Source organism: Numida meleagris, chromosome 4 (genome assembly GCF_002078875.1).
Source record: "Numida meleagris isolate 19003 breed g44 Domestic line chromosome 4, NumMel1.0, whole genome shotgun sequence".
Lineage (NCBI taxonomy): Eukaryota > Metazoa > Chordata > Aves > Galliformes > Numididae > Numida > Numida meleagris.
In genome coordinates, this window is record NC_034412.1 from 85,808,166 (window position 1) to 85,831,263 (window position 23,098).

A 23,098-nucleotide genomic window follows, 5' to 3' on the forward strand; every position below is an offset into this window, starting at 1 on the left:
AGTGAGGGGGAAAAACTAATTTCAATGAACCTCCATTTTTAATGCATAGAAATAAAAAATTTTCTTTTTTTTTATTAGCTTGTACTAAGAATGACTTCAATACCATTGTGTTCTGCTGGTATCAGCGTGCTTAAAAGGAGGTTATTGAATTCAGTTTGCAGTTATCATTCTGGAATTCTTATGAAATAGAGGAAGAAATGCATACAGTCAACTTTTCCCCATCTAACCTGAGCTTATGATGTGAAGTATCTTCTAGTGACCAGTGGTGTCCAAGAACATTGAAATTATTGTAGGATGTATGATCTGCTGAATTTCTTTCCTTAATAAGACGCAATATGGCCCCTTAACAAGTATCTTAGCCTTTGGACTTCTGGTGATGCAGAAGTGCTCTACAGCTTGACTAGAAATTTTAATTATTTTAATGAAATGCTATTGTATCCAAAGTTAACAAGTAACTGTTACAAGTTAACAAATAACTATGCCATTGCCTTCTGGAGATAATATATAGAGAGTGGCTGGCATTTAAAATATAGTTCAACCAGCCTTTCTAAATATATTTTCCTACTTCACAATGTCATTATTCACTTTATTCTCATCTGCATGTAGGAACCATTTAATCATTTGGTTTTGAGGGAAAGCATTAATATCGTTCTTTGGATCTACAGTGAAATCTGATAAACTGTGTATTTCCCTTGGTTTTTGACAAAATTCTATATTTATTGCCTTGTTTGAAATTCAGATGCATTCAGCATTTTAATCTGAGACCATTTTACTTCTGCGTATGCCCCGTTGTATTTCTTTATGCTTGATGAGTTTCTCTGGAGATTTTTTGAAAAGCTTTCAGATTGACTGCCAGGTACTACAAACAGGTTCATTCACTGTTGCAATCAGCTATTCTATTAATGGAATCAATTTGAATAAATTTCATTAAGTGAAAGTTCTACAAGCAAGAGATGACATATCAGTAAGTTCATAGAAACTATTCTGTAGGTGTCCAAAAATAAGGTATTGGAAGCAATAGGATTTCTTAACAGTTTCATTATTTGCTTGTAGAAAATAGGCTTTATAATATGTATCACACTATCCTTGTTTATGGACAGACTTACTGCTGTTTCATATTGAGTACTTTCCTTTGAGTACAAATGATTTTGAACTATTTTCTTAGCTTGAACTATTTTCTTTTCCTGGGCAGCTTGACCTAGTGGGTGCCATCCCTGTCCACAACAAGGGATTGGAACTGGATGGGTTTAAACGTCCCTTCCAACCCAAGCCATTCTGTGATTCTGATTCTTGAGTCGCACTGGTAGAATTCAGTTACACTTGCATTTTTTTCCTGAATGGAGACTTTATCATTTTCCCTAACAAACCTTACAAGGCTATTCCACCCTGTTTCTGCAAGCGCAGTGTTAAACAGCGTAGACATCACATTGTACGTGTATGTTCTCCATGCTGAGCACACTGTACTGTTAGTGTTGCACTGACTTCACGGATTGTAATATTCTTAGTATTATATGTTCGGGCTAAAGAACCCAGTGACCAGCTGAGAAGAAGTTAGTATTATGATAGCACTGATGGTGGTTTATGTTGTGATCCTGGGCTGCAGCTGAGACCAGTAAGCGCAGGATTTGTGGCCTGAACAGAGCAGAATTTATAATAGTAGTTAGAGCGTTCCCTACTGTTGAAAATCACTCTTTTAGGGGCTTAACAACACTTGAACAGGATTCCTGTTGCTTTGCCTGTTTGCAGCATCTAGGAGATGAAAAGTAGTACGCTCAGTCCTGCTCGCCTTCCATATTTTCGCCCAGCATCGTCATTTCTAAAGGGATTGTTGATGTTCCTGGATTTTTAGTCCCATTTTCTTGTCCTTTCACATCAATTTGAACAGAGGGCTGTAAAGTATTTTGCAAATGATTAAGCACTTGTGATTGAAAGAGAGTCACATTTTTCCTGGGTTAACTCTGTACCCACTCTGGTAGCACCAATGGTAAGTATGCATTATAATTTGAATGTGTGGGGAGTGGAAGCAGAATGTTGTTCAATTTGTTGTTAGACAAAATAGCATAACAACAAGTAATAAAATACCTTCTTTAGGTTCTGTGCAAAAGATTTCCTAGTAAATAATAGTATAGGGTTGTCAGCATGCCAAGCAAATGCTATCAGTTCTGAAGCAAAGTATGTTGTAAAGTGATTTAGTTGCCATAGGTGAAACTCTGTTTGCTTAAGAATCAAGTTCCTTAACATCTTGCCTCAGATCTTTTGAGATTGTAATAGAAATGCCACAGACTCCTCTAGACTCTGAACTGTTTTAGACCCAAGAGAATTTCTTATATCCAGGAGTACCTAGTAGAGGCAGAAGAATTAGCTTGTATGGAAAGGCTAGAAAAGCTCAGAGAAGAGACAGTTTGCAGTGACAGAGCAATAGTTTTTTAAATGTGGTATAGCATACAGAGATTAGAAACATGGAATCTTTGAGTTTGTGTTTAATCCCAGGATTTAGAGGCTTGAATTTCAAAATAAAGAAATAGCAGCAGAGAGAACTCAAACCATTTAGCATTAGTGTTGACAAGATAAGCCAGGTCCACAACAAAACAGTTTATTAAGACAGTATAAATCCTACTTCTTATTATAACAGGAACTGTAACTATAATAATTAAGGAAGAGAGATCCTTCCTTTGGGACAGAATTTACCTGTGCAGCCAATTGTCCCTGCAGTGATGTATACAGCCCAAGGCACTTCCCTTCTGATGGGGCACATTTCAACAAATAATTTAGGAAGCATGGGGTAGATTTTGTTCCACTTTTCAGTGTTTCCCAGTGCCTGGTCTAGTTATTTAATCTGGGAAAGATAGCAGAGCAGATGAAGCTATGGTCAGTACCTGCACAGTAGGCATTGGCAGGCAGCTGTTCAAAAGTCTTTGGAATACAATTTCTTTAAAACCACTTTTAGTTTATTGCAGAATGGTCACTTAACATTGACTTTCCACTGCCCTGTTCCTGTGCTGCCAGACACACCTTGAGACCAAGTTTCCAATGCATCCACACAGTCTTTGCCACACAATACAGCCCTGCCATCCAGACCATTTCCTAGTAAGAAAAGGCTCTGCATGGAGAAAAAAGTCACTGTTCAGATGTTGTCCTAATGATTCTGTCACATCAAGGTTGTGAGCAGTAGTGAGAAATTAGAGAAGTGTTACCAGAAATGAGATATCCAGTTGGTGTGTCGCTGTCTGGCAGTTCTGGCCAGGACACAATTCCTGAAGCCAGTAGCCCAATGTGAAAGGATTCTGAACACTTTGAGATTAAACAAAGTTAGTGGGAGCTGGATTCTGAAAATGCTGCATGCTTGTAACAGGTAAGAGAATGGAAGAAATGAAGACAGCTAATCTTGAAGGTGTAGTGTACACTTTTGATAATGTTGCATCTTGATTTTATCTATAAGAGGAGTTTGCTGCAGGGAGCTGTTGAGCTAAGCTATTTATTGTTTGTGAAACAGCTCATTAATATGGTGATTAGCATCCTACATCACAGGAGGAAAATAATAATTTTGTATTCAGTGCACATCTTGCATATTTGACATTAAATGAGAAATACAAAATATTTTCTTCTTAAAATCTGCCCACTTGGTGAGTATTGATAAACCTAAACACTGAATGGATAAAGATCCTGTGAAAATGGTATGTGAACTCAAAATTTATCAGTATGGGGGCATATGCACAGAGCCAGATCTTACGTGCAGCCTAAATTGTGTTCGTTATTTGTTTCTGAGTACCTGACTTTGTAAATTTATCATCTTTCTTTTTTTCTTCTAATTTTGTTTTTATGATACCACATCTAAGAGTTGGGAAGGGTTCTTACAGAATAGCGCGCTATATCACTGTGCCACCCAAAAACAGATAAGTTCACTTGACATTTTTATGTGTATGAGCCATAGACAAATGTTTTTGACATTTAGATAAAAACGTCTGTGCTTCTATTGAGAGATTCTGGATTTTGATCACTTAAGAGATTGTGATTAAACCCATACCTGAAGGAAGACAACAGCCAGAAGGCTTGAAGTACTTGTTTTTCCAACAGAAATGCTGGAAAGAGTTTTAAAAATATTAGCTGTATTTTAAAAGAAAAGGAATAAATGTTAGTGCTTTCAAGAGGGCTGAGTGATTTACAATGAAAGCAAAAACACGCAGACAGTAAAGCCTTTTTGATTGGTGTGATGATGTTGGAGTCACACAAAACCAGCCCTTCATCCTGCTGGAGTGCTGCAGTGTTTATGTGACCTTTCCATATCTTTGTTTTCTCTCTTCCTCTAAGGAAAGCTACCTGCACTCAGTTATTCTCCTCAGGGATTACCTCAAACTTCTAGCAAGTTTGCAAACACAGCTCATGTCATGTCACTGTGTATTTGACATTGAAATTACAGGTTTTGAAAAGGTTTAGTAGCTTGGATACCATCTGACTAAATCACCCAAACTCTTCTTGCAAATGACGCAGCCTCAGCAATTGAAAACCACTCACATGAGAACAGTTTTAATAGAACCACCAGAAGATGTTTGTTTTCCTAGGCTTGAAGCTGTTCCGCATCAGGATGGATTTGAATAATTCAGTCCTTCCAGAAGGCATTGAAGAGAGTCATATTTTGGAGCAATAACTACTAACATGACTAGTGTCAATTTTATCTAAGTGCTATACTGTCCCTTTTAACTTGTCCTTACTTGTTGCCTTCATTCATTTGTGTCAGCACCTTTAAAAACATGCCTAAAATTTGTCATGCTACATAAGGTTCTTTCCACTCAAACTGGAAAAATAAGTGAATTTTACAACATATCACTACAGCCGGTAGAACACGGTATTATTTGCTTTGCAGTTGCAGGTGGACAGCAGTTAGGATTCAGAATCTCATGCTAATGCCACTATGGCATTTTAAATACTCTTGTACACTTTAAACCAAAACATCTATGTTGTTACAGGCTTCATCTACAAAATCTGCTCTAACTCAAGTGTTACTGGCTTTGGATTTTATCTCTAGGTGTCACTGGTCCAATACATTAACTGAAGCATGACTCTCTCACTGGCATCACACAGCATACAGTGAAATAGCTGCAAAGGGCCATGAGGTTTGCTTTCTCACCTGTCTCACTTTGTCCCTTTTTATCCCCCTGGTAGGAGCTGTATTCTAAAGCTTCCCATGCTTTGGCAGAGTTGGTGAATGAGCTGTTTCTTCAAACATTGCCTGTTGTGACCGGCCTCTCTGTGAGAGAATGTGAACTTCTGAAAGAGGACTGGCAGGAGAATGTGGTCCCTCAGCTGGAGAAGTGGGACAGCCACCGCCAGAAACGCTGGAAGCTTTTCCAGGAACAGCTACTGCAAGAAAAAAAGGTAGGACCCTAGGACCCTAGTGTCTAAAAACAGGGATATGTAAAGACATTACCTGTATATAAATGCACAGCCCAGAACCAGACTCAAGATGGACAGTCTGAACTGCTGTATGGAGTGCATATATATGCTGTGCGTGTAGACTCACATAGAGGAGTCAGAGAATAATTACTGAACATCTGTCCACAGTGTTTGACAGCTTTGTCAGCACATAAACATTTTTGGCAAGTCTTCTGTCTGATTTCACAGTGTCCTCAACTCTTCAACATCTACAGAAGCAGTTCAAAAATAAAACCTTAATCTGTTTACAGGAAAGGAAGCATTAGGTGCTTCTTACATACATGCTTCTTAATCATTTCTATGTATTAATACTATAGTCACTAGAAATACATGAAAAACATTCTACGTAAAACATATTCTTTTTACTCTGATGGGGTGAAGAAACACATATCCATATTTTTTGTTCTGTTTGTGCCTAGCACATAGAAGACACTGAGACCAGAGGAGAAAAGCAACAGAAATAAATCACTGTTAGGGCTCCTCTGCTCTGGTCCTTCTGCAGACCCACTGAACATCAGACATTGCTCAGGGCCAGAGGGGATACAGTTTAACAGCTCGGATAAACGTCACAGAGGGGTAGATCTCAAGTCTGGAGCTTATTCCAAAGACTCTGTATGCATTCCTCCAGTACTATCATTGGACACAGTATGTACGAAGACTGAGTGGAGGAACTAATGCCCTAGGATTGTTTCTCGAGAGATTAAAAGGATTAGTTCATTTCCAGCAGCCAGGTGATGGAAAATAATTTCTGGGACAGCTTTGTATGATTAATTTATTATATTCGAATTCAAATGTTCCAGCAATAGCCAAGGATAGGATATTTAGATTTAAAAGTTGACTTTCCATATTTTCAGTGTACTGTAGCATTCATAATATAAAGCAGATGGCTTCCTAGCAAGGCAAAAAAAAAAAAGAATTTACTGACATCATTAACAGTAATTACTGAGCTATAAAGGAATTCACCTAAATAAGGACATAGCATTCACATTGGTCTCTGGGTCACCAGCAATGTAGCTGGGCATTCTTCAACATAAAAATTATGTGATCAACAGATAGGGCTTTCCTATGGATAAGTGATTCTGTGTGATGAATTTCTAGAAGAGTTCTCCTACTGGGAAAATGTGTGATTCTTCAAGAAGAGTTTAAGTAAGAAGTTTTTTTTCACTTACACATGTGTTTTTTTTAGAAGTAGATTGAACTAAACTGGAAGAAAGACTGTTGTATCTCTAAAGAGAGTGTGTAGGGAAACAGCTACTCCATCAAGGCTAGGCTGACATATTTTCCTGTATAAGCTAGTGTGTCACACAATTAACATTTAAATGCAAAATGCATTTTTTGACTCTTTCCTAGTATGAACACAGCGACACGTGCATTTAAACAGTGAGTTGACACCCGTATCCTACGGAAAAAAGCACTTGGTTTCCACCTTTATAAAAGGAGAGATCAGACATTTGTGACAGGTGATTATGACATTTGGGAGATTCCACAGATGTTGCATTGCTGATGACTGAAGATCCATAAATCAACATTTATATTGACAGGCCATTATAATGTATCAGGTATTTTCCAGCAAGCAATATGTCTCATTTGCCTTTTGACAAATGTACTACAGTAAAGAATTGCATAGTCTTTATGGACTTAGGAAGCCTAGCACCAGAAGGGTTTTCACCAGGTTATTTAAGCTTTCCAAGGTGGCTCAAAAAGACATTTTTCCCATTTACCTGAACTACATTTGTTTTGAGATTATCTTTATACATTTATACATATCTGGAATCTGATGACCTTTGGGAAAACAGAATCTCTTTTATGCTTGAAAAGAAAAATTCAGTTTCTTATTTAACTTTTGCCTTATAAGCTTGAGAATATGAGCTAGGCAAATAGAAATAATTGACTAACGAAAATAAATCGTGAACATTTTCCCACATATCTCCTGCCTCGTGATTTCCCTGGAAGAGCACTGCCATCTGTTACTCAGAGCAGGCTGCTGCAATAGGGTAGGTACTTGCTTGGCATTCAGCGTGCATCACACACCATCTACAGGCTGTTAGAAAGAAATTGCTTTCCTTCGATTTCCTGAACAATCTGTGCTAAAAATGTCAGAGACCTGCACAAGAAAGTGAGCTTACTTGGATCTAATTTACTGTTGTATCTGAGATCTAACTCAAAGTATTTGATGGGTTTCATTACCTACCAAAGGCATATTCCACGTATTTATTGCCAAAGAGTAATGCTTAATGTTAGCTCTGCTCCAGAAGGTTTTATAATGGCCTTGTTGCCAGGAGACAAAACACTGAGAAACTTACAGACAAAATGGGGTGAGGAGTTCTCCATCCATTCCCACATCATTGCTTGGCACCTACAGAGGCCAATCAGTAGCTGCTTATCAGCTTTGACACGGGGTGCTTTTTTATTGCTTTCTCTTTGTTTTTCAGATACTAATTTATTTCATAGTGATAGGAATGGTTCATCTTTTCAAATAACCAAACATTCCACGGAGCTTTACTTCCCTATTTAACATGATTTTGTCCTTGGTTTTACTGGTTAAATGAAGCTTAGGAATCAGAGAGCCCAGCTGTTTTCCATCCACTGACTGTGCAGCACGGTCATTTTCTCCAGTCTTTATTAATCTGTCATTCTTTAACAGTATTTTGGAATCATATTCTAGTGGACAATTGTTGGGATGGGAAAGAAAGTGTTGTGGGATGCCAGGTCAGGGAGAGCTGAGAGCTGCCTTGTGCTACAGTCAGCCCAGATGGACTTTCTAGGGGCCATTTTGATTCTCCACTCAGTGCTGACAACACCAAGACATAGAGGTGTGGAGGAGAAACTGTGGTACAGGTACAGGAATCCTGTCTAATGGTGTTGGGTCTCAAAGCGACGTAAAGATAAAGAAAGCTTTGAAAGGCTGCTGGTAAGTTGTCCTGGCACTGGAAGAGCAGTGCAGTGCATCAAATCACCTTTTCTTCTTGCTTGATGAAATAGTTGTCTCAGTTCTGCTATTTTTAAGTCAGAAGCCAGCAGCCTCAAATTAAGATTCCCAGGGGATCTTTAGTGTAGCACGTGTGCCTGCATGTGTGAATTTTTTTACTGTTTTGGGGATAGAAAATACCCAGCTCTCCAGGTCTATCCCATTGAGCAGCTGACGTGCTACTTCCAATAAAACATACACTGTTCTTTTCCTGCTCCTGATTAGTCACAGAATCACAGAATTGTGGGGGTTGGAATGGACCTCTGGGGATCATCTAGTCCAAACCCCTGCTAAAGCAGGTTCCCTACAGTAGCTCACACAGGTAGGTGTCCACGTGGGTTTTCAATACTTCCAGAGAAGGAGACTCCACCACCTCTCTGAGCAACGTGTGCACTGTCACCTTCACAGTAAATAAGTTCTTTCTCATGTTCAGATGGCCCTTCCTGTGTTCCAGTTTGTGCCCTTAGTCCTTTGTCCTGTCACTGGACACCGCTGAAGGTAGTCCAGCCTCATCTGCTTGACTCTTGCCCAGTAGATATAGGGCACACTGCTGGCTCACGGCCAACATCTTCCTTATGACCTTTTAGAAGCAGAACACTGATTTAGTATTCCTTTATAAGAAAGTCTACGTTCTCCATTGCAGAACTATCCTATTTCTTTTGCAATTCCTACTACAGTCCCTGTCTTTGTTATCATTCTGAGTGCCTTTTTGGATAAGATATACCAGCAGCAGCAGAGGTGTTACGTTTTTGTTTCTGTACTGCAATATCGTATCATCTACAAATCCAGAAAACTTCTCCTGTCTTCTGTAACTTGGGGACCCACATCTGCACGCTGTTAGAGAGCAGGCCCTAAAGAACAACTTCTGGAAGAGTAAGCAAGTCTCCAAAAACAATGGGAAGCCACATCTGAGCCATAGGCAGTCTCTTATAGAGTACACTCCTGCAGAAAGTTAAGAAGTCTTTTTCAGCCCTTTTAACTGCTGAAAGAGACAATAAAACGCACAGTGCAATGACTCAGGTTGGTTAACCAAAACTTTTAATGGACATGTGCAGAGAGGTGTGAAGCACTAGGAAGATATATCCACAGAGCTGCTAAAGGGAAACACTAATACAGCTATTATTTTGAGGAAATATTTTATATCTGATTATATAAAATATGATGATACCTGGAGACATGGTAGACCTTAATTTGTCGTTTGCAGTATGCAGTCAGAGCTCGAATGGGCTCTTTGATTTTAGGAATGACCCAGGCTCAAATCAGTTGAGGTCTGACTGCCCGGGCACATCTTGCAGCTCCTTGTGAGAGCAACCAGGAGCACTCTGCACTGCTGTGCTGCATCTCTCATGCTATTTCCATCTGTAACACAGACTGCCAGCCCATCTTTCCCAGGCATCTTGCACAGGAGAATGTGCTCTGGTAAGTTTTTCTGCATGGAGGGGGCTCAGTTGTATGAACTGCTGAGTATGGCGCAGAGAATGCACTATCCAAGAAAGAAAGAAATACACTTTTTCTTTTAAAGCCAGAGATTATGCGGTTTCTGATGTTCTGCACTTCCCTGGGGAGTTAATTCAGTGTTCACAGATAAACCTTCTCCTGCACAGATTGCTGCTTCCCAAGGAAAAGACTATCTAATCCAATATGAAGGCCCAAGACCACTCCTAATTCCTTGCACTAAGAGGGGCTGCACACCTAGTGTTTTGCTACATGTATTGATCTGGTGAAATCTTGCTGTCTACAATAATATAAAATTTACTCCCTCATGTTGTGAGTGAGGCTAGGACATGAAGTGAAGCTGTCAGAGAGCTTGAGTATTATATTTAATTTAGGGCTCTGCATATGTCTGCAAGTAACCTGCTTACACTCAGCTGCCAGTGTAGCCTGAAATGTACTCTTCATCTCAAAGTAATGGTGTTTGGGCCTTACAGTCATTTCATTTTATGGCCTATTATTCATTAAATTCTGGCAATACAGTCTATATCTCCAGAAGTTTAGTCTAATGAAAAGTCCATCAAAACATTTCAAGATTCTTTGATCTAAATATTGCCTTGAAGGAGCTGTAAACTTAAAGTAAAAAAAGCTAATCACAAAATCTCCATTTCTATTTTCACTGCGTACTATACACAAAAGTGTGGTGGAGGATGATTATTTTATTAGGTTAAAGTAAAAACTACATCTCTACTAGTGAAAAAAAAACCAAACAGAAAGCCCACTGCAACTTGATGATAAGAGCTGATGCAAAATTTTGTGCCACATTGTTCTTTTTTCATTTGTCTTCTATTGCTGAAATGGGAAAATCTGTAGGAGCCAGAGAAAGAGGGGATACTATTTTTAACAAAAATAAAAATAAAATAAACCCCTGGTTTGTCATATAGTGATCAAAATGATGGAAATTTGGGTATCTTAAGATTGTGATTTTGATTTTTTCCCCCCTACTTTTAGCTGTGGATAAATGAATATGCTCTCTCTTCTGTGATGCAAAAGCACCTGTGTGAGAAACAAGAGAAGATAATGCAAGGCGTCATGAGCAGACTAGGCTGCCTCAGTGATGAGTAAGTACGATTTTATCAGTAAGCAGTGCAGTAAATCTGCAGTGCCACAAACGCAGATAAACACCCATATATATGATGTTGCAGAAAGCAGTGTTGAGGGATTCTAAGCATCCTCAAACAGACAGTTACTGTAGGTTTTAATCTTGAGTAGTAAAATTTTTTTAAAAAGAACAAAGACCACAGACATCATGACTCTTCGTAAGTCTAAAGTCTTCTTTGATTTGTCAGTTGATATGCATTCTAAGTATCTATTCCTATGTTTGTGAGTAATTCCTAATCTTTAACTAGCTTCACTTTGCTCTCTATGTCACATTGAAATTGAATATCCTTCAACATAAAATCTTCAGTCCAGCATCATTCAGCTCTATCTTTGCTTTCTTCTATTAGAATACCACAGAAGTGACTCTTCTCTTGCATTCCCTCTCTGTATTCACTAATGAAACTTCCAGTTCTATCTCATCTTTGTTCAGTTAAATGTCTCTTTAAGAGACACGCATCTCAAAAGAAATCCTTCGTTATCTGCCCTGTTTTGATTAAGATGTCTAATGACTTCATTCACCATGGTATCCACATTACCATAGGTCAATGCATTTAAAGACATCGCTATCTGGAATATTAGTATTACTGCCACCACACTCCTCTATTTTGGCTGTATTTTTCAATTCAGCCTTCTTTTTTCATGTTCTCTGACTTTGACATTTCCCACAATTCGATATCCAGACATCTCACAGTGCTTTAGAGGTACACAGGTTAGATACAGACACAAACCCAACCTGAAGAATATCATCCCAAATGTACTCAAAACAGATTTCACTCACTTTGTTCAGAATCTTCTTGAAAGTGTGTTCACTTGCTCCAGCCCTGTCTTCAACGCTTGCTTCTTCAGCATCACTTCAGTGTGCCTCCTGGCTAATCCAAGGCATGCCCTCCTGCATTTTCTTCAGCTTGAAATAGCTTTCATGCAGTTCTGATTACATTCTCTTTTCATCTTATTTCAAGTCTCCTATGAAAAAAAGAGTAATTATAGTTGATTGTTTATCTTTTTTCTTCCTATTTTTATTAGAATTTAATTTCAGCATGACAGAAGTTTATCATAGCAATATCCATTCTCTACACCTGAGAAACATTCTAAGGCATGCTTTGTGGGAGCGAACAGTAACTGTCATCTTTGAGCAATGACTTTCCTGATCACAGCTGTACAAAATCAGCAAGCAGCTTAGCTGGGTGATTTTTAATGGTCTGTTTTTGCAGGTCTGTTAACTACATATTGCAAAAACAGCGGCTCCTGCTGTGTTCAGTGCGGAGAAGGTTAGCTCTTCGAAGCATCGGAATGGCAGCTTTGACACGAATGAGGATGTCCAGAAAGAAGAGCTTGCTCCAGGAGCTGAGAGAGCAACATATCCTGCAGAAGGGCTCCTCAACTTGTCAAGATGAAGATCAGTGGCAGCTACAGAAGGCAGTGGTAGGTACAGCATCCTGGAGAGTTTTGTTTAGAGTTCTTAAATGCTGTGATGTCTGGCATTAGAAGTAGCCACAGTTCTCAAATATAAAAACATTCATGTTCCAAATAGAGAGAAAAATCCTGTCAAAAATGCACCCCTCTTGACATAGGAGGTACTTAAGTATTCCTTTTTAGTTTGGGCAGACATTTAAAATTCCCTAATACTTCATGCAAAGTGTATAATGGACTCTACAAAAGTTACTGCTTTATGATAAGAGAAATTCCTACTAATTCTTCTAGAGATCATAATATGCTTGAAAATTTCTTACTTGAATGTCAGAAGAAATTATCTATTTCCTTTAACAGACCTAGCAAGTTTTTCTGTACTGTTGTCATTTTTCATTCTTCTCTTTCTCTTCTGTCCATAAGATACTTAATATCCATTCCCCTGACATCCTTCCAGATAATCTGATTCCTGTAGGTCAAGATGACAGGAGAAAGTTTAAAGGATTATTATACTTTATATTCCCACAGGTCACTTTCATGTATGTTTGTCACTGTGTTTTAGGGGTTAATCTTTCTGATTAATACTAGATCTTGTTGGTTATTTACTCACCTACACTGGATACTTAACTAGAACAACACTGCATTGTTGATGTCAACATTGGAGGACCCTTCCCAGCAGGCCTCACTATTAGCCCCTGCTCAGCTCAGTGCTGCTGCCAGTCTGGGTTCAACCCATCCAATACTTTGTATCTCTGTGCTCCATGCCATGGAGTAAGAATGTTGTACATGCCTCTAATTCTAATTGGCTTGACATGAACCCTAATTCTCCACTTGGGAGAGGAATGAGGAAATTCTGTCCCTGTTAAGTGTGAAAATCTCAAAATATCGTTAACCTTAAGAACTAAAATATAGTGAAATACAAATGCATATGACATCATTCCTCTTATTTCTACATTTACCTTCTTTCCACTGTTCCGTCTGACTTAGCTCCCACAGGGAGAAGAATGGGTGCAATCACTGTGTCCCCTAACTAAAATGAAATGTCCCCAGGTACTACTGCTCTTTTAGACTGTATCCATCACAGCCTCTTTCCAAGGCCAGCTAAACCCAATCTCACAAGGAAATGCCTAAGTATGTGCATATAATATCCTTGCTGCCTAAGAAGTAGAGTCTATGTGTGAAACTGGGAAAAGTCAGAGAGAAAACAAATGTTAAGAACAACCTCCAAAACTAGAACTGATATATAAGGAGTTAAGGAAGAGGTTAGTTTGCAGACACTCAACCAGAGTTTTAGACATATTGTGTTATTTTAACTAAATTTAATTTGATCTTGTGCTAAATTAATGTGAGAGTATTATGTCAGTCTATTTATTTCATAACATGACATTTGGGTCTTTTTTAAAAAAGAAAAACTGTTTAATGACTTTATGACTGTCTTAAAAATGTCAAAAACGTGTCTAAGCTCTAAATAAAGAGATCAGAATAACCAGCATTAATAGGGACATCATTATTTTCCATAGATGACTGTGGGCAGAGCAGGTTCTTCTCCTACTTGCATTTTTTATTTACAAGAGGGACTCAAATAGGGACTGTTGAACTCCTCAGAATAATTTAATTTTATTTAGTCTTAAATGAGAATATTAGTATAAGAGGGACATCTGTAACTCAGTAGAATGCAGTCTGTGGAAGACTGTAATACACATGGGAAAAGAAGAACAGGCTGTGCTGGTGAGCATGTCCTCTTTTGTGCTGAAGAGAGCTTAGAGTGAAAGTGGATCTGAAAAGCAGCATAGAAAATAGTGGCAAGGATGGTTGAAAGAGCTTAAGAGACTAGAATTCTTCAGCCTAAAAAAGATGTGAATGTCACTGGTTTTAAAACTGGCACACAGTTGTTTCTGATGTCTTTTTTTTTCTAATAAAAGAACAAGAGAACACCAAGCAAAGCTACTAGATTCCTACTTGAAAGCCACTTGATTTTTTCAAAATGAAGGAACATGTTGCTAAGCTGCAGAACTTGCCACGAGGAAACTGTAAGATGCCAAGAGTGTCAATGGTTTCTACATGCTATTAAGAAAATAGCACAAATATACCTACTTTTTCTCAAAATTGTGTGAGAAGCATAGCTGTGTGCTTGCCTCGTTCCTGTGCTATTTATCAAGGTATCCACAAATATCCCTTCCTGTAGTCAGAGTATTTCAGATTGATTGTTCATATTTTGCATAGAAGACCAAGTTCAACAGTACGAATACAAAAATGGGAATACATCACTTGGATATGACTGCTGGGACAGGATACTGCTGTTATTGTACATATGATGACAGAAGCAATAGTTTTTGTGCCAAGACAAATATGTTAATTGACTGTACATAAAATTATGCTGGAAATTAGATTAAGGATTAAAACAGTGATATTCTGAGTGGCTGTAGGACTTTCTTTTACAGTGATGCTGGCTATATTTTTAATACATTTAAATGGCAGTGCTTGCTATCATTTTGTCTAATTACCAGGAGTCCCACATTCTGGAAGAGGAAGAGAAGCTTGAGGAAGAAACGCAGCAAACCCATTTAGAATTTCACCAGCAATTAGTAACAGAAATCCAAGAAGCTCTTCAGTTTCTTCAGCAACACATGGAGCAAGTGATTGGGCAGACATTGCTGCAGCAAGCCAGACAGGAAGCTGCAAAAGAGAATTCAGATGATGTACAGGAGTTCAAGGTATGAAAGTGTTCAGTAGCAGCTTTCTTAACAAATTGACTTCTACTGGATAAATTGGAGGGCGACTCCATATTAGCATTATCCTATATCTAGAAGTATCAGCAGGACAATGTTACAACCTGTTTTAAAACTGAAGAGAACTTGCAAACTATTTAAAAACTTAACACCTATGTCAAAGTACAATATTTTGTAGTGACTCACTATAGCAGTCAAAAGAGTTTTTACTAAATGAAACCCCAGAACATTCAAAAACTGAGAAAATTCTTGATGACAGAAAATCACAAAAATGAGAAAGAAATGGAGATTACAATCTACTGACAAAGATTTTAAATAATAGTATGCATACATTAACAGCTTAATTCATAGATAAATAAAATGAAGCTTAATTCATAGATTAATAAATAAAATCACTGCAAATATTTGGATCTTCTGCACAAATTAAAATTGCACTAGATTTACACACAAACAGATTTACTTTGCTGGTGGTTGGGTTTACAGGCAAAGTGGGCTATGAAGATTGAACAGTTAGAGGGATAGTCCCTTCTTACATGAAAGTGAGGCACATTAGGATGAGGCCAGGCTCTTCAGAGTGGTGTGTAGTGATAGGACAAGGGGCAATGGCCTAAAATTTGAACAAAGGAAGTTCCATACAAACATGCAGAAGAACTTCTATACAGTGAGGGTGATGAAGCTCTGGAACAGTTTGCGCAATCTTATATGCGCATACAATATGAAATTTGGTCTTCAGTTTTAGGCAGATCGAAACACCTAGTTTTTGACTTAGCAAATGAATTTTCTTTGTAATATGTAATACAGGAGAGACTGGTAGAAGCTGCTGTGGAAAGTGTGTATGGGACCAGCAATAATATCAGTAGACTGGTAGAAAACTACTATCAGCAAGTAGGAAAAATCACAGAAGGCTATGAAGGGAAAAAACTTCAGCAACTGAAATCCTTTCAAGGTACGTATGATATTGACAGCTATAACATATTGTGGTTTTTTTTTAACAAATACTGATAGGGAGAGTGAGAAGGGCGTATGACTGGAGCCTGCAAAGTGGATCTTCCTCTTATAAGGGATGAGATCTGCGTTTGCAGTTCCCATTCACATAAGCATCACTGGCAGACAGTCTGGTTTCTTTGAGATGACTGCCTTCAATTTTAAGAAGGAGGTTCTTATATTCATTCTTTTTATGACTTTATAAAATGTTTTTCTCTCTGAAATAGAGAAGATTCATGAGAGCATACAGCAAAAAGCCAACCATTCCCATCCTGAGTATGAGCTACTGCATTGTTTCTTGACTGTCAACCATGACACTTTCACAGGCTGTGAAACTGCTGGTGAGGTTTATGAACTCCAGGATCCCACAGATCTACAAGCGCTTTTTCCTGGAATTATTTCTAATTGTTCAGTTCCTTCAGGACAGCAAAGAAAACAAGCTGTGATTATTGATTTCTTCTGCAAACTCTCTCCTCTCCTCTAGATGAAGGCTGCTGGCATTAAATGAAGTTAGCAAGTTAGTAGAATGACAGAAGCTTCTGAGTATTTGAGACATGTGGAGTGGATAAATGAAAGCTGTTTTCTAAAACTGAAGTTAACAATTTTAAGTAGGTTTGAGTATTTAACCAAAGAAGAGGATTTCTGAAGAGGAACTAGTCTGTCCACATACTTTGGTAGGAAGGATTTGTGAGCCCCTGTTAATAGCTAGCCACACTCACTCATTATAGGAGAATGAGTCTGTTTTGCAGTGGCCTGTTATGGACCTTGAAGCCTTAAAATTGGAAGCTGAAGTAATGGAGACAAAATCTGTGCAAGGATTTTTGATGATCTGTGTTTTAGACATAGGCAGACAGTGAGGCAGCCAGTTGTTCAAGTTCTCACATAGTCTCTCTAAAGACCTCTTTGACTTTGATTTAGCTGACTACAAATTAAGTCTAAAATTCCTTTGATTTGGGTTGGTTGCATCTCTCCTGTGAGGAAAAGTTGAGGGAGTTGGGCTTGTTTAGCTTGGCTCTTCTCCCCAGAGAAGGCTCTGGGGAGACCTCATTGTGGCCTTCCAGTACTTGAAGTGAGCTTACAAGCAGGAGAGGAACCAACTTTTTACATGGTTTGATATCAATACGACAAAGGGAAATGGCTTTAAACTGAAAGAGGGTAGGTTTAGGTTAGATGTTAGGAAGAACTGTTCCATGGCAGGAAGGTTGGAACTAGATGATCTTCAAGGTCCCCTCCAACCTAAGCCATTCTATGGCTGAAACTGAAGCCCACTGCTGAGCACTTTTCTGATGTGAGTGAGCTGAGATGATCCAGTGTCATTACATACTTGAATGTTTTGTTTCATTGGTGTTTTCATATTGCTGTCAACTAGTCTCCCAAATAATCTGAAAGTCCTGGAATTCTGGTCACTAGAGCCACAGAGAGCCTTCTGGCAACTGCTCTTTATATCATTTTTTCTCCTAGTGTTTGTGTGGATATATTGTTTCAATGAATTGGCATTCTGTGAACCATAAGAAAGAAAATTATGTGTGTAAGCAGCTACTGAAAAAGCACATTTTCTTTTCAACTGAAGAAAAATAAATTTATTTCTGCTGCAATGTAAGCCTACAGGCAAGAAGGAAGATGGGAGTATTTATGTTGGTCATAAACATAGGCATGTTTGAGATTTGGGTGGCCTGAGAGAAACTAAGCTGAAACTGAAAGCTCAAATGAACTAGTACAATGAAAAATATTGCAAAGGTACATGTGCGTGCTCTAATGTTGCCCAGTTTTTCAGTAACAGCAAGTAAGTACTTCTACTTTGTTGGTACTTCACATACAAAGAGTGAGAAATAGGTCTAGTAAGAGCTCTTGATGCTCTAGTACATATACGTTCTTTTTTAACCTAAGTCCAAAATTGTGATGCAGGCCCCATGCCGTTCTCTTTTCAGCTGTTGCATTGCCCCCAGAGGCACTGAAATTTTGCACTGTGATTCTTGACAGCCTGAAGCTCTACCCCTAGGCTAAGTCCTGTCACCTAGCCAGGCGGCAGGACATACATGTTTCTTTACTTTTAGAAGGGGCTGATCTGTTAGGGGATTTCCTAGCGTCATTGCTACGCAAGGAGAGAGTGGTTCCCCTCACCAAATACGCTGTCAGCCTCAGAGGTGCCTGCCATCCTCTCTCAGCATTCAGAAGAGGTTAGATGAATGTTAAGTACCTTAATTTGTTATGTACCCATCCATTTCTCTCCTTGTTTTAGAAAAAATGCAGTGGTCCACAACAGTGGGTGTGAGGAAAGGGGTCCTATCCAGCAGATTGCTACCAGGCAGGACTTTGAAGGCAAGGCTCAAGACCCCGCTCAGCAGATAAACAAGTTACTCCCAGAGTGTGAGCACCAGCAGAAGTACCAAAATTACTTCACCTTCAAATGAAGGGAAGTGCAGTGTTAGGCATTCTCAGGCCTCAGAGTAATTGAGGGCTTTTTATCTGGCAATATTTTCATAAAATTTCTCCTTCAAATTCTGTGTGAATCACTTAGTGTAGTGGGAGAAGCAGATAAGAATAGGAATTCACCAGTGTTACCACCTCAGCTAAACAATGCACAACCTAATGTCTGATGGTGCACCGTGGCAGAGCAAGTGTGTGTAAGAAGTGCTTGAGATCCTTAAAGAGCAATGACTTCGGAAAGACTACCTAGAACAGGGATTAATTTGTGCTGACGCAAAACATAGATTGTCAGGTTGCCAGAACTCAAAGCAGAGTTTGTAATTTTGAGCAGAAGATTTTACAAAAACATTATTTCAGCAGAAAGAAGTGAAAGGTACAGACTTAGAAAGAAAGAAGAGAATGAACAAGCACTGAAAGAAAAACAGACCAAAGGCATCTTGAATGTGTCATCCACAATCCACCAAAGGTAAGAGCAAGCAGAAGCACTGCTGACTGTTTAAATGTTTTGACTTTTGCAGATCTATATCAATGTCTAGCTGAACAAATGTTTGAGGTTTACATTTTATACTTTGTCTTTGATGGAAAAGAAATATCTGTTGCCAAATTTTTCTGCGCTTTGGCCTCAAAGAATTACTTTCTTATTAAATAGAACTTTTGATGCTCGTTAATTACAGACTGAAGAACTATATATAGACAGTTTGAAAAGACAGAATGAAAAGCAATGCCAAAACATACGCCAAATTTTTAAAGAAATTTAATGTAAATGTAGGATGGGAATTTCTGCTGTCCAATTCATTATATTCCATCTTTCCTGCTTTAAATATAAAAATACGTATTAATTTGCTGCTGAGTAAATATATACCATAATGAAGGTAACATTTTTGAAGGATGAATAACATTGAAAATGGCAAGAGGATTTCATTGAATGCCTTTGATGATTGAGATTATTTGCACAAAATTTAGGCTTGAACGCCTCAGATGTTAATTAGATAAAAATCGTGTTTAATGTATTATTGATTTTATGAAATTTAGACTTTGCACAAAAAGCACTGTAAATCCAAAGAGTTAATTGTCATAAAAAGCTATATTATAAAAGTATCAATTTGCAGGACTTGCAAAATGTGTATTTTATAATGGATTTATTTCTTTACTCTTCATTTATTATCCAAAATAACACTGCATGTGCAATTTTGACATTATTAAGTGGTTAATTCATTTTTAGACATTCTGCTACTTCTAAATTGAAAGAGATCATTCCTCACTTTCTGTTTTTCATCTGTGTTTTAATTAGTACAGAAATAAATTCATCTAGGAAAGGGCTACAGAAAATATCCGTTAGATGTTCACTATCAAGCTCATCATTTATTTTGACATGTAAATTCCCTTCTAGGTGTTTCAATTTTTTCATCCATAACCTATTTCATTAGTTTAAAATAAAATACAATTAGCCTGGACTACATGCAGTTAGAAAATAGGGTATTAGAAATGCAAGTATTTTGTATCTATGTTGGTCTCATAACTGTTAGTCAGAACTTGGTTTCATGTAGCCATTATGATTTCTTTTAGGGTCAAATTCCAAATTATTTCACGATGTTAAATCAATGACAGAATTTCCATTATCTAACTCCTTTTATACTCAGTGGAAATTTTTATTTGCTTTTGCCCTTGGAAGGTTATGAGTGTGAGTTCAAAGAGCAAAGTTTGAAAGCTAACCTTCGGTAAGCATTGACCGTTACAACAGAAACTGCATTGTGTTTAGATGTCAGAAACAATTTGTGTAATCTCCTTCCCCAGGGAATGTGATGAGTGATTGATAGTTTTGCTCCAAGGTAGGCCAGGCAAGAGAACAGAAGAATTACAGATTCAGCAAAGTTGCAGCCATTCAGATTATACTATATTAATATTAATCTTTAACCAGCAAAATAAAACAAGCAAAGAATATAGTTGTCGATGCTCCTAACACCAGGTTTCTAAATATCATGTTTCTGGCTCAGTGTCAACCTGAAGAGCTCTGAATGAAATGGCTAATTCTTAATCCCTTATCCTCACACCTGATCTTCTAACAGCTTGTCTCTTTGGCATGCAGATAGCAAAACTGTTCTGATTCATTGCAGAAAATATGCAATGGTTTTGAAAAAAGACTTCAAAATTAGAGTTGAACTCCAGGCATGGACAACCCAAACTCCTGCTGCAATTCCAACCTTAGAAAGGAGCTTGTGTACTGTGGTGGCCCAAGGCAGGTTGTTAAAATAAGGAAAACAAATTAAAAATCTACAGCAAAATTGTTTGTCACAGCAGAAACTGGATGGGCTGATACTGCTAATGAGCCTTCCTACAAAATCTTCTGAATGCACTTCACCAGCATTGTTTACCTCTCTTGAACTGAGGGTACCTGCTTTAGCAGGGGGCTGGACTAGATGATCTCCAGAGGTCTTCTCCAACCCCTACGATTTTGTGATCCTGAACAATGTAGGTACTTTCAAATTTCCTTCTACCAGGATGGTGCTGCAGCAAAAGAAGGTTCTGACTCAGTTTGAACTGCACCAACAAATTCGTTTGGAGTCTCTGAAACAGAAGCTGCTGGGATTGCATCACCTAGAAACTGAGGTGGAGAATCAGCTGAAGGTAAATCAGGATAACATGACTCACCAACCTGAATCAGTGACAAAACGTGTTGTTTTGCCACTCGCTGACTGACAGGTTGTAAGGGTCTTTTCACTGGCCCAGCTGAAATTAGTGCAGAGATCCACCATTGGAGCTCAGGACCCAGTAACACATGCAGACAGTTAACAGCTTGAAACCATTTCCTACAAGAAGAACCTGGGAAATGGGGGAGGCATTAAAATATTTATCTTACTTGTTGAAAGTTCTGCATCGTCTGTTGCAAGTTCAGGCTTATTTTTTTGGTTACTTGAACATCTCCGTCTAATCAGATTTACACTATTCAACCTCCTTTCTAGTACATCAGTGTGCTTGGGTTCACAGCCAAGACGAGGTGGGTCAGGCCCAAATGCCGAGTATATGTGACCAGCCAGGCTGCACAGCACATCTCCTGCTCTCTGTCAGATGCTCTCAGCATGTTTGTGTCAAGTGCTGTTAAAGGGAAGCTATACCATATTGTTTCCCATGCTTATGCAATGACATGCATTTTTTTGTCACACCATGTGTAGGGTAACACAACCCAGAGTCAAACCTTTCTGTGTTAACTGACTGCAGCTTTATCCTTGTGTGCAGGAAGCAGAGTGGGACTTCATTACTGAGTTGGCTGCACTGGCTCGAGTTCCAGTCACTGTGAAGATGCAGCTGTCCAAAAGGAGCAAGCCAGCAGGTTAGTACAATCCAGGAGTCTTAAAAAACCACACACTTCCACTTTGTCTGTTCAGTATGGTGCAATATAACACAACTGAGTTTTGGGGAAAGATTTTGTTCATCAGTGCCATGTCGCTCATAGATGAGGTAATTGGGATATAGAAGAAAGTACAGTGAGCTTCCAAGGTCACCCAGCTTGCTGGTAGCTGAACCACAACTAAATGTGTTTGTTCCCACTCCAGAGCTGCCCTTTAACCGATAGATCACATCATGAGGTAAGGCTTTACCTTGCACAAACTCAAATTGTTTTTCACATCTTCATCATGTACTTTAAAAAGGACTCTGTTCACCTTGTTCACTACGTTTCTGGGAGGAGAGAAGGGCTGAATTTCCCTGCTTTCATTCTCTTGGTCGAATGGAAGAATCAGACTTTACACACATATCCAAAAGTAAAATCTTATTTAACTGGGAAACCTGAGATATTTATATGAATCTACTGCACTTCTAGCAGCTTAGACTAATCCATTATTCAAGAGACACTTTCAATGGTTGCACCTCATAGAAACTTACATCAGTGTGCAGCAAATTTGAAAGTTCATGTCTACTCTGAGAACATTTACAGTCAAAAAACCATATTCTAGGCCCATGTAAAGTGGGGCGATTTCCTTACCATAATAATTTATATGTATAAAGTGTTGTTATATTAGAAATTACTGTAAAGGTTTTTTTGTTGTTGTTCTGCTTTTAGTTTTTGGGTGGTTTTTTTTTTGCTTGAGAATAATCAAAAAACCAGCTCTAATATCTGTGATTTATTTTTTTTAATCCATATGTCTTTGGTAATTCAGGGGAAAAAACAAACTCTAAAAGAGCAACTTTAAAGTCTCCAGAATCAGAAGACAAAGATGATTCTTGTGAAAATATTCAAGAGCCCCTCAGACTGAATTCCAGCCTGTGCAGGTACAGTGGAGGCTAAAAAAACACATTGTGAAAAAACTATTTACACAAAATAGTACAACATCTACTTTGTAAGCAGGTATGCCAATCAGAACCAAAATATATCACCTACACTAGCTAATCTTCTTTAACACTTACTTCTCACACGTACTTGGCCATTGTTTTTCCTATATCCTTTTCTAAATTAAGAAAATCATTGGAGTTTGCTTGCCTGTGCTGTTACAGATTTTATCAATAACATTGATTTTAAGCAGATAAATGAGAAATACTCCTTCCAAATTTCCTTTAATTAGGCTTT

The 23,098-nt window shown here is 38.4% G+C and overlaps 1 protein-coding gene across 2 annotated transcripts in view; it reads left to right on the plus strand.

The window, feature by feature from the left end:
- EVC (EvC ciliary complex subunit 1) overlaps window positions 1-23,098 on the plus strand; it is a 54,696-nt gene that overhangs the window by 29,955 nt on the left and 1,643 nt on the right. Inside the window, exons 12-20 of one of the 2 annotated variants that reach the window (XM_021393984.1) lie at window positions 5,161-5,373; window positions 10,841-10,950; window positions 12,202-12,412; window positions 14,905-15,111; window positions 15,928-16,072; window positions 18,895-19,003; window positions 21,036-21,162; window positions 21,772-21,865; window positions 22,692-22,803. In XM_021393984.1, the coding sequence (XP_021249659.1) occupies window positions 5,161-5,373; window positions 10,841-10,950; window positions 12,202-12,412; window positions 14,905-15,111; window positions 15,928-16,072; window positions 18,895-19,003; window positions 21,036-21,162; window positions 21,772-21,865; window positions 22,692-22,803 (1,328 nt within the window). The remainder of the gene's footprint in view (window positions 1-5,160; window positions 5,374-10,840; window positions 10,951-12,201; window positions 12,413-14,904; window positions 15,112-15,927; window positions 16,073-18,894; window positions 19,004-21,035; window positions 21,163-21,771; window positions 21,866-22,691; window positions 22,804-23,098) is intronic. The other variant, XM_021393983.1, reaches the window with a different exon arrangement.